This window comes from Halichoeres trimaculatus, unplaced genomic scaffold, assembly GCF_033239565.1.
Source record: "Halichoeres trimaculatus isolate MK-OKI-2021-1 unplaced genomic scaffold, fHalTri1.1 fHalTri1_scaffold_22, whole genome shotgun sequence".
Lineage (NCBI taxonomy): Eukaryota > Metazoa > Chordata > Actinopteri > Labriformes > Labridae > Halichoeres > Halichoeres trimaculatus.
Genome location: NW_027437200.1, coordinates 19,854,221 through 19,866,231, shown reverse-complemented (window position 1 = coordinate 19,866,231; position 12,011 = coordinate 19,854,221). Strand labels below are relative to the sequence as shown.

Genomic DNA, 12,011 nt, shown 5'->3' with positions numbered 1-12,011 from the left:
CCATAAAAACAACTTAAACCACAACCATCACTTAATTTCCTGTGCAGCATATTAGCTTGAAACAGTTACCATTAGCCAAGCTAACAATCTAATTACAGTTAAACATGTATGAAATGATCATCTGCTTCATCAAAATGAGGGTTGAAGACAACTGATGAGATGATACCAAAAACAAAGTTTTCACAGTTTAGTATTACTATGAAACAATATAACTTGTAATGGATACTGCTATTGCGCATTATTCAGATAAAGATACGCTAATATGATACAATACCTTCACATTACTATCATAATTTATACAATTAACATTATATAACAATGTGATACAAAAAGATGACAAAAAAGCAGCTGAAATTCTTCCAATGTGGCGTTGGTGTCTGGTGTTAGCCATGTCCATGAATAGCATGATGCTACTCTGCCTTCTGGTATACCCTCTGTTGCTGGGTTAGCATAGCTAGCTCGTCCATCTTATTGGAGATAGATCTTACGTTCCCAATAACGATGGATGGATGGAAGGACAGGTCGATGTCGTCACTTCACACCTTGTGGGTAAACATCTGGCCTTGCACCAGTTAGCATTGACATTCTACAGGGGTCTGAGAGCTGATTTGACATGTAAACAATGCAGCCATGGTTACATGTAGGATCTCCAGACAAACACAGGAGCAAAAATGGTAAGAATATATCACTGAAGACAAAAAAATGTTGGTGTCCATGACCAACAAATGAGCCATACAAAGTAATGACCCACTCCAACAAAGATTAAGAAAAAGAGATGAAAAAATTACAAGAAACAGACAAAGAACAGAGAGCTGCTGCAAAAGGCAGCCATAGCCAACAGGGCAGCTCTTAGCAACCACACATTCAGTTGAAGATACACTAATTTGATACAATAGCTTCACATTACCGTTAAAATGTATACAATTAATATAATACAACAATGTCATGGTACAGTAAGATTACAAAAAAGCAGGTGAAGTTCTTGCAATGTGGCTCTGGTGTCCAGTGTTAGCTCTGTTAGCCATGTCTGTGAATAGCATGATGCTACTCTGCCTTCTGGTATACCCTCTGTTGCTGGGTTAGCACAGCTCGCTTGTCCATCTTATTAGAGATAGATCTTGCGTTCCCAATTATGATGGATGGATGGAAGGACAGGTTGATGTCGTCACTTCACACCTTGTGGGTAAACATCTGGCCTAGCACCAGTTAGCATCGACATGCTACAGGCTGCTAACAGCTGATTTCACATGTAAACAATGCAGCCATGGTTACATGTAGGATCACCAGACAAACACAGGAGCAAAAATTTTAAAAATATCACCGAAGACAAAACCAGTCTATGACCAACAAATGAACAATGCAAAGTAATGACCCCACTCCACATGCAAAATTGAAGAATGAATTTTGATGTTATTGTGATTTTTAAATCCTATATCCATGATTCTTTTTGCATTAAAATATGCCACAAAAACCTGCATCAACATCTAAAAATTTGACAGATAGATTGAACATATACAATGAAAACTGTACAATGTCACCTCCATATTTATTAGTTAGATGCATGTACAGCTTTGCAGTAGCTCAAAGAAAAGATAACTCGAGATAACGTTGAGATAAAGGGTGAAGTTCAATGCAACAGTGGAGTCAAAGGTTGGATTTTCTGCTTTAAGACACGTCAGCTTCCAGTCTTTCTTCATCCACTGACCTGGGATCAGCTCATTGTGAAAACTTCAGAGCCTTTGACCTCAAAGCTTGTGTCAAACATGTTTATGGCACAGAGATGGTAACCGGTTTCGTAACTTCTTCTCTTTGGAAATAATCAACAGTGACTGACAACGCAGGAGCAGTTTATTCAATAAAATTTATACCAATGATTTCAACATTTCAGGCTCATGCGAAGTTATACACAAAAGGTCTGCTGTGTTATCTCATCTTGTGTTTTCTTGTGCATCCAGTGCTGCTGACCTGGGTGAACTGCTCCAGTGTGCGATGGGCCACCAGGGTGCAGGACATGTTCACCGCCGGCAAGCTCCTAGCCCTCGCTCTCATCATCATCATGGGCATCGTGCAGATCTGCAAAGGTACGTTTGATTCCCTGGTTTCTTCCCAGGAAGTGTGAAGTTTGAACGCTCGCTGACGAAACTCTGGTCGCTGAGGATGTCTTCGTTCATTCAGGCTCCCCCTGATGACCCGACGGGGGTCAGTGAGTTGCTAGGGGCCCTCACATTGCTAATATCAGCACGCCTGCCTGGGTTCACTGTCACAACATCGCTGAGAGCCAGTTGTTTCAGGGGGCCCAGGCTTTGTGGCCCCTGAAACAACACAATGGGAGTATTTCAAGGTGAACTTAGACTTTAGGGGCTGGTTTGCTCATGGACTTGAGGTCATATATGCAGAGGAGCGAGAGGGGATTTCAGTACAAACGCAGCAACAAAGGCTAAAGCAGATTTTTCAAATACGTCACATTACACGGATTTAGAGGAATGACTTTTACAGCTCGTTTTACGCGGTCTGGTTAAGAAGATGGATCTCAGGTTGGGGAAACCCGGCCTGTAGAGGAAACAAGTAGAAACCAACACTTTTTGATCACTTAAGTTAACATTTTCTGCTTTATCATCTCCTTCCCCTGCAGGAGAGTACTACTGGTTGGAGCCAGCCAATGCCTTTGAGCCCTTCCAGGACTACGACGTGGGTTTGATAGCGTTAGCCTTCCTACAAGGCTCCTTCGCCTACGGAGGGTGGAACTTCCTCAACTACGTCACCGAGGAGCTGGTGGACCCCTACGTGTAAGAGAAGCTGCTCTGTCAAAGTTTTTGTTGAACAAAACTTCCCTGCCTTCCTTTTCTCTGCAGTTCAGACCAGAGTTAAATCTGCCTGTTGCGATCGCAGCCAACGGTACTTGCATACCAACTCAGCTTCCCGATTTAATCCCTGATCCCTTTTGTTAAAAGCTCTTTGAAACTTATTTCACCTAGCATGGGAGAGGTCCTCAATTTCACTCCCAAGTCCCAGCCGCTGACCTAGAAATATCGCTGGAGGTGTGGCGCAGATTACTACTTAATTCCCTTTTTCTAATGCTTCCTTCTTTCCTTCTGCGTAGTTCCTGAAAGAGGGGGTGTTGTTTTTTTAAGAGCTTTATACTGTCCCTATGGTACCCTTTATCCAAGCTTTATTTAACCAGGTTGATCCCACTGAGATAGAATAGAGATAGTTGGTGCCTGGTGTTAGCTCTGTTAGCCATATCTGTGAATAGCATGATGCTACTCTGCCTTCTGGTATTCCCTCTGTTGCTGGGTTAGCATGGCTAGCTCGTCCATCTTATTGGAGATAGATCTTACGTTCCCAATAAAGATGGATGGATGGAAGGACAGGTCGATGTCGTCACTTCACACCTTGTGGGTAAACATCTGGCCTTGCACCAGTTAGCATTGACATGCTACAGGCTGCTAACAGATTATTTCACATGTAAACAATGCAGCCATGGTTACATGTAGGATCTCCAGACAAACACAGGAGGAAAATTGTAAAAATAGCATTGAAGACACAAACAGTTTGGTGTCCATGACCAAGACATGAGCCATACAAAGTTATTACCCACTCCAAATACAAAGATGATGAAACAGAGACGAAAAAGTTACAAGAAATCGACACAGAGTATAGAGCTGCAGCCATAGCCAACAGGGCAGCGCCTAGCAACATACATATATTTCTGTTACAGACAGGAATCACAGAAATAGACAAAACACAAGGTTATAGATAAAAATCATGTTCTGGGAAACAACTATTCAAACAACCTAGCTTAAACACTGACATCTTATAGAACCAGTCTCCATCTATTTCATTTTAGATTTAAAAACATTAAAGGACACCAACTCCTTGAGCTTTAGTCAACCCTATTTTAGCCTCTATCTGAAACTCTTCATTTTAGCTGCTGTCTCTTTAAGACTTCCTGCTCATCAAACCCCCTTCACTCTGATTGGGCAGCTCTCTGGAAGCCCCAAAGTGTGTTATGAGCCAGTTCGGACATCCATGTGTGATTACGTCATCATTTCAGCAAGCCTTGTGAAGATCTTACAATAATCTCGTTAGACGTTTGATCAGTTTACAGATTCAGGAATTTTTCAACATATGAATTTGTCACAATTTTAAAATCTTACCCCATGATTTACACACCTCCTTTAGCTCTTTTTCTGAAATACTGCCTCTTTCTACCATCTTCAGGAACCTCCCTCGTGCCATCTTCATCTCCATCCCTCTCGTCACTTTTGTCTACGTCTTCGCCAACATCGCCTACGTCACAGCCATGAGCCCCCAGGAGCTGCTCGCCTCTAACGCCGTTGCTGTGGTGAGTATGACATCATTCTAACAGACTCACACTCTGGCAGAGAAAGACTCTGTCGCCCTCTAGTGGTTATTGTTGGTAAAATCCAAACATGAAAGTTGAGAAAGGAGAAAACTTGTTGATATGAAAGGAAAACTAACCACCATCCACCCTCTCCTCTAGACATTTGGAGAGAAGCTGCTCGGGGTCATGGCGTGGATCATGCCCATCTCTGTCGCTCTTTCCACCTTCGGAGGAGTCAACGGCTCCCTCTTCACCTCCTCACGGTGAGTCTGGACGAGGAGTCTTTGAGTTTGCTTTTACTTGTTTGACTGATAAAAACGAAAAAGTATAATGAAAGCATCGATACGTTAAGATTAACATATGTTTCTTGTCTCCTTCAGTTTGTTCTTCGCCGGGGCCAGAGAGGGCCACCTCCCCAGACTCCTGGCTATGATCCACGTCACGCGCTGCACTCCCATCCCTGCCCTGCTCTTCACCGTGAGTGCTCCTCTCCACATCGAGTCTGTTTTCAGTGTTTACATCCACCTGTCTCTAACTAATCTCCTCCTCCTCCTCCTCAGTGCCTGTCCACGCTGCTCATGCTGTGCACCAGCGACATGTACACCCTCATCAACTATGTGGGCTTCATCAACTACCTCTTCTATGGAGTCACTGTCGCCGGGCAGATCGTGCTGCGCATCAAAGAGCCCAACCTCCACCGACCAATCAGGGTTTGTTGATGTTTAAGTCTTTTAAATTGAAACTATTCCAACATTTGATTCTTCAACTGAATATCTGAGTGTAAAAAGACTGATAATGTGCTCTAATTCAGCCTTACACTGCCATCTAGTGGCGGAAAGCATGTACTACCAGAAACACAAAATAAAAAATAATGAGTTTTCTGTAATGATTATTAAAATTATCATCTCAAAATGGTTGTGTTAAGTTATTTTTGTGTTTTCTATTTCAGATCAGTCTCATCTGGCCGGTTATTTACCTCCTCTTCTGGGCCTTCCTGCTCATCTTTTCGCTTTACTCCGAACCAGTGGTGTGTGGCATCGGCCTGGCCATCATGCTGACCGGCGTCCCCGTCTATTTCCTGGGAGTTTACTGGGACAACAAGCCACAGTGCTTCGATGCAGTAGTCGGTAAGTTTGCCTAAAATCTAATTATCAATTAGTTTATCATTTTATCCAACAATGCCACATTTTCAAGTGAAGTTTTTTACTCGAGGCTTTTGTTCAAATTTACTGACAGAATTTAATGTTTTTCTCCATTACTTTCAAAGACGTCAACAAGATTTTTTTTTTTTGGACCAGGCTTGTTTTGAACATTTTTAGATAATGAAACTAATACAATTTTTGTCACAAGATCAATGCACTATGATTCTGTGACAAAAAATATGTCTACAGGATCAAATTTGTCAGTTTTTCTTGGCTGGTTATGTACGGAAGCCCTAAAAGGTCATGAGTAGACTTAAGCTAATAATTAAATCCAGTTCATTTTTTAGGGATCTTGACTTCTTTTATCTGTTATCTTGAGAAAATTAGACTTGTTTTTCCGAGATAACTCAAAAACTTTCTGGAAGAAAAAAAAACAGTAGGTCGATCATTAGCCACCTTAACTTCACAAAGAAACAAAAATTGGCTCCACTTTCGCCAGTCAAAATTTGGTTGCAATTAAAGGTCCCATATTCTGCTCCTTTCCTGCAGTTTAATATGGATCATTGGTGTCTTCATGAAATGTTAGTAACATGTTTTGGTACAAAAAGCCAATAAATCAAGCACAGCAGCATTGTTTCCAGGCTCTCATAGCCCCTCTGTTCAGAACGCTCTGATTTAGTGGGCGTGGCCTTCATATGTAAATGAGCTACCGCTGATACCGCCCCGCTCTTCCACGTCACTGAGAGTGGCGCCACGAGCTCCGAGTGCACAATGTTTAGAAAACAGCAAAGCTTGTTTACCATAACATTACAGGCTAAAACAACTGGCTAACCGCAACTAAAGTTAGCATCCTGAAGCTAACACAGAGACAGGGGGGACACTGAGGAAAAGCTCTTCCATCTGCTCCACAGCACACAGCATTTAAAATACTCACATTTCCAGGGTCAGAGGTTTGTTGGCGGATGGTTGGTAATGCGCCTGGATTCAGGACCAGTCTATTCGCTAGCCCTCTGTTGGACTGTCCAAAGTTGGAAAAGCAGTCGGCCGTGAAGTGACTAGCACACACATGCACAGTTTTACTGAGTGTAGCTGGAACATTTCCTTGATAAATGAACTCTAAACACTTAATCTGTCTTCTTCTGAGATGGGAAGCTTGTGCATGGAACTATGTGGCTGTTTACAGCCAAAAATAGAGCAGTGATGGCTCTTCAACTTTGTCATTCTCCTCTCGGGGAGAGGAGTGGGTGGGGAGGGGGTTTGGGGGTATCTGCTCAGGTGGAACAATCAGGTCAAACTTGCTCCTGATTGGTTAAAAAAGGGAATCACTGACGTCGGCAAATCCCCAAAATCCAAACAGCTCGTTTTAGGTCAGAATTTTACATTCACAAGCTCTACTAAGTACAGGTTTGATCATTAAATATCACATTTTGTGGGCTGGGAGTAAAGCCAAAGACCCACAAATTTCACTAAAAGACTAAATAAAGTGATTTTTGCATAATATGGGACCTTTAAAACAACTGAAACTCACTTATCTTTGAAAAACAGAGGAAATTAAATTTTTACTTTGGGGCTTCCGTAGCTATGATATTTCTTTCATTAGTGATATTGATTTCTAATGATTTGTTTTCTTTCTCCATCCAGATAAAATGACGTACCTGGGTCAGAGGTTCTGTATGGTGGTGTACCCCGCTGAGGATAAGAGCGACGGGAGTGAAGAGGAAGGAGAGGAAATGAAAGAAGCCAGATCTCCTCTGTCCAAAGAGGAAAACCACAAATCAGCGGACTGCTAGAACACACACTTTCATCCGACAGCCGCCCGCCAGCGAAACAGACATGTGCAGACGCACCTGTGGGCACGCACAAACTCCAAACACGCGCAAACATATCAAAGTGGATCTGCTGATCAACACTGTGCGCTCATGCGTCTTTGACGTCTTTGATGTTTGTGTTTTTTATCAATCAGTCTGTGCCAAATATTTACAATGACATGTTTAGAGTAACGTGACCTTAAGGAGTCTCTTTGAGGTCGTTCAAATGTGCAATAAAACAACGGTAGCACCTTCAAAATCCTCACACCTGCTCAAACAGACACATTTAACTTTTTACTCTGCATCGTCGTCGTCATCGTAACTTCCACACACTCGCTGCACACTCCTACTGTAAAAGCATCGTCTTCTTTTTCTAATTTCGTATTATTTTATTTTTATCAACCAACTGTGACCGCTGTGCTTTTTCTTTTTTTCTTTTATACTTTTTCCTTTTGCTTCTACTCAACACCAAAGCTGTATTTTGATTGGTCGAGGCAGAAAATCAGAAATAGATCAAGTCATTTCATGTCTGAAGTATGCTTAGTACTATTTTTATTTTGTTTTAAAAGATGACTGTAATTCCAAAATGTTTTTCTTTTTTATATATTTTATGTAATTGTCGTAATTGTATCAGTTGCTTTTGTTTAAATATTAGTTAAAATATGTTAATTATAGTTTTATTAATATTCTTTTTTTCTATTCAGCATCATTTACATCTGGAGCTCTATTTTTTTTCTTCTGGCACCTGAAGCTGAGATTATTTGCGATTGCAGCTTCGTTTTAATGATTTACAGAAGCATGAAAAAGTGTCTGTTTTTTATGAACTGCGTGTTAGGACACTACACATGATTGATCCGTTTAAACATCGAGAACAAGGATGGCTACAGAGGAACGAGTAAGAAATCATGAAACAGCGCAAACCCCAATACCGACACGTGTGAATGCTTGCGTGAAAAACAGAGGTATTTTTTATAGCTTGCCATCTAGCTGTGTTTAAATATTTTCTTTTTATTTAGGGTGTAGAAATGAGATCTTAGAGTGTATGAAATCATATTTTTTAATTCACGAGTTTCACTAGAAAAGATTTTAGTGCAATATTAGCGCAGGCACCAGAAAGAAAAATGAACACACGCCCCTGATTGAACCCGTTCTTTGTCGTCTGGTTAAAATATCGTGTGTATACATCGTATGCTGTATATTATAGTCACAACTCTCCATCTCTCACACTGTGTACTTGTGTCTTTCTATAATCTCTTCGTGTCTCAGGGCGTCCTCGCAGCCTTCTCCTTACACACACTGCCGAAAAACCTCCAGACCATGAAAACTTAACTTCCTGCCTCTTTGCTGAAAGTCTGTACCGAGCGTTTACAGATTAATTTCCTCAGGAGACTCGATCTCGAAAGCTGTCCTAAGAAATCATCAAGAAAGTATCATGAAGTTTGGCCAGTATTGTTTTGGTTCCTCCAGGGTGTCTTGGATGTCTCTACAAGTACAATGATTGTGTTTTTGTGCCTGTTATCGTGTTAAACACACGTCTGTATGTTGTCTCTCGGTTAATAAAAACCACTGACTAATGTTTAAACTGTAATTCAGGGCCTCATTTTTATATCATTGAAGAATTGCTGCTCATTTAATCTTCTTATTCATTCATCATTTCAAGATTACTGCTGCTGACGTTCTCTTTGCGTCTCAGCACAAACTGCTCCCCTAGAAACTTCAACCCAGATCACAACAGGCCTTGAATGTGTGTGTAGTATGAAGTTTTCTGTCACCTATAATCTACTGTGAATGACTTTTCTTCTAATGCAACATAATCCTACCACAATACTCTACTGTTATTTGTTTTGTCATGTGTGTACACCTCTGATCTGAGTTGCCTTTTTACAGTCGGCCAATCAAAACTAAAGCCTCGACTGACACGTTGCTTAAACCTTAGTCTATTTTTTTGTACAAAAAAAACAGTTAATGTACATATTGGTGGTTGTGTGATAAGAATAAATACGTCACAGATGGATGAGTGTCGTGTCTGTTTTGTGCAGTTGTTTTGGAATTATTTACATGAGAGAGGAATTTTCAGCATAAAAATCAGTTTACTGTAGTGCCACATTAACTCACAGCAGAAGTCAGCTCTTAACATTCAGGGGAAGGGATGACGAGCATTTTATCTTCCTACAACAAACCATATAGAGTTCATTAAAGTCCCACAGAGGTAATAACTTTTATCTTGTATTATATGCGCAAGATCATTTTTGACTATGAGAAATATAACATACTCCATAAAACCTTGTTCCCGTAAGACAACTATCATTTTATAACTATTTTGTCCACACACGATTTTAATTTGTTGGTGCTGGATACTGATCTTGATCGCACTTGCACAAGATGACTTAGCTTGCAATCACGAGATCATAATTCTTCAATTGAGAGGTTTTTTGTTAGCTGTTTTTATTTCCTAAGATGAAAATCTTGTCCATATACGACAACTGTAGTGTGTTGACAGTTATCTTGTTTTCCCTTTCCCCCACAGGATATAATAATTACATTTCAGGACTACAAGAGCAACTTGTACAAGATAACTATCTTGAGCACACATGTTCTGCTTGTTTGCTTTGTCATCACAAGATTGTTATATTGTCATCACTATTTTTCTTAACCTTAAAATAAATACTTACACAATATTGAGCGCACAAGATAACTATCTTGTACGCAATATTTTTTCCTAAGATGCCAAAAGTCACATTTGCAAGATTTAACAGGCAACTTCATCAGGCAACTATCTTGTGCTTTCTTGGTCCAATAAGTGTATTGTCTTGTCATTCAACACAAGAAAACTGTTGGCACAAGATAGTGATCTTGTAAGCACTCTTTTTTTCACATGAAGAAAATAAACACATGTTCAAGACTTTATTGGTAACTTAAACAAGATTACTCTGTCTTGTGCGCACAAGATAACGACCTTGTCAACACAATCTTGTTGGCACTTTTTCAACTTGTAATTTTTTCCAAGGCTGACTTAAACAAGATAACTATAATTTGTGTCCAAGATATTATCTGGTGACTCCAATCTGATCATTGGTTAACAGTACAATGTCTTTGATGTCTTTGTAAGATTTTGGGGACAAGTTAATGTTAGCTTAAAAACAAACAAGTGTAAACAAAATTTACTCTTTACAGATTCTTTTCAACATTCTGGGAAAATCTCTTTTATCAGTTGATGCACAATATGCTTTACTTAGAAGATACTTAGCTTAATTAAGCAAAACGTTTTGAAACAAATTCAATTCTTTTACAGGATAAAATTAAACTTAGATTAAGGAGGGAAAGTTGAAGCACTGACACAAACTGATATCACAGGATGGATATCCTTGAAGCATCTTTGAGATCCAGTTTTCTGAATCCAACTTCTGGCACACGTTTGAAAATTGATTGGCACTGAGTACTGAACTTACCGTAGCCTGATTCACTCTATGCTATTAATTTCTCTAAAATTCATGGAAGCTTTAAAATGTCTCAGTGGGCAGTGATATATTTTAAAGGGGAAGTTTCAAGCCATCGCATTTTTGGCCACAAGAAATCGGCTGCCACAAGCAGAATCTGATCCAGCACTCCACGGAGTCTTTGGTGCACCATCTTCTTCAAAGCATCTTAAAGATGAAGATATGTTTCTGATCCATGGCTACAAAGCCTGACTTCTAATAGAGGAAAGCGTCTGTCCTCCTCGTAGAGCAAGCACCAGATGAAGAACAGAGCCTCCCTGGATTTTATAATCTGCCGCAGTCTTTTCATCATTCCTGAAAATATATCAACAAAGAATGCAGGGGAGAATGTGTCATAAATGTATGAATGTATGTTAAACCATATTGTTATATATTCAGTGATAATCAGAATAACATTTCAAGAAAACTACCAGAAATGACCAGAAAGCAGACAATACCAGACTATATTCTGCATTTTTAACAACAGCGTGCCTAGACTTGTTGGCCTAATGACCAATTTCCAAATTATTTTTTTCCCATGTATCAAATCTCAGATGGTTCTGAAAATAGGACTTATATGATCTGCAGATATTAATTTTTTGTAACATTTCACACATAGTCAGATCTGTACATTGTTAAATTAGGGTTTCACATTTCTACAAATAGCTGGAGAGTGTAGTTGTAGCATTTCTAAAATAGCACAAGAATCCACAAGCACAAGCTTTTTTTTCTTACATCTGTTTTCCACTGTAGATCAACCTCTGCTGCTGCGGAGGGATTCCCTCTTTCTCCTCCACCCTTTCTTTTATCCGCTCCACCTTTGATGGAAACAAAACATCTGTATTAAAACTCAACAACCACTGGTTAATTAACGTTAAACACCGAAGCAACAGAGTACGGAAAATATATTATTTTACCTTATCTGTCGGCTCTATATCGATCTCTATCTCCTTTCCTGTGAGTGTCTGGAATAACAGAAGCAGTTTCGGGTTTGAGACTGGACTAAAAACGATAAATTGGTTTAATTTTCACTGTTGCTTTGGCTTACCTTTACTTTAATTAGCATGTTTCTGGAAGTTTCTTTGACAAAAGCAGTCGTATGGGTTAGGTTTTAAGAAATGTCTTTATAAATGTCTTGCAGTGATGAAAATAATCCTCTGTAAAGCGAAAAGTCGATATGCACACTCTTCTGAATTACAAATAGCGTTTCCGGTGCTTCCCACCAAATCCCACCGCCTCT

The 12,011-nt window shown here is 40.0% G+C and overlaps 2 protein-coding genes across 2 annotated transcripts in view; one reads left to right on the top strand and one right to left on the bottom strand.

Annotated features, from left to right (window-relative positions):
* Positions 1-8,463, top strand: part of slc7a8a (solute carrier family 7 member 8a) — a 26,799-nt gene extending 18,336 nt beyond the window's left edge. Inside the window, exons 4-11 of the mRNA XM_074698867.1 lie at positions 1,956-2,081; positions 2,633-2,786; positions 4,222-4,345; positions 4,505-4,608; positions 4,726-4,822; positions 4,906-5,055; positions 5,295-5,472; positions 7,129-8,463. Of these exons, the coding sequence (XP_074554968.1) occupies positions 1,956-2,081; positions 2,633-2,786; positions 4,222-4,345; positions 4,505-4,608; positions 4,726-4,822; positions 4,906-5,055; positions 5,295-5,472; positions 7,129-7,277 (1,082 nt within the window). The 3' untranslated portion in view covers positions 7,278-8,463. The remainder of the gene's footprint in view (positions 1-1,955; positions 2,082-2,632; positions 2,787-4,221; positions 4,346-4,504; positions 4,609-4,725; positions 4,823-4,905; positions 5,056-5,294; positions 5,473-7,128) is intronic.
* Positions 8,329-12,011, bottom strand: nedd8 (NEDD8 ubiquitin like modifier). Its single transcript, XM_074698876.1, has 4 exons — positions 11,820-12,011; positions 11,689-11,736; positions 11,507-11,589; positions 8,329-11,086 (listed from the first exon to the last, which is right to left on the bottom strand). Exons 1-4 carry the CDS (start codon positions 11,835-11,837, stop codon positions 10,972-10,974), a joined length of 264 nt encoding a protein of 87 aa, XP_074554977.1. The 5' UTR covers positions 11,838-12,011; the 3' UTR covers positions 8,329-10,971.

What these genes read in the sequence shown, in the direction of transcription:
- nedd8 (XM_074698876.1), bottom strand. An exon ending in ATATAGAGCCGACAGATAAG is followed by an intron (nt 11,590 to 11,688) that starts GTAAAATAATAT and finishes TTTCCATCAAAG; the next exon opens with GTGGAGCGGATAAAAGAAAG. An exon ending in ATCTACAGTGGAAAACAGAT is followed by an intron (nt 11,087 to 11,506) that starts GTAAGAAAAAAA and finishes ATATATTTTCAG; the next exon opens with GAATGATGAAAAGACTGCGG.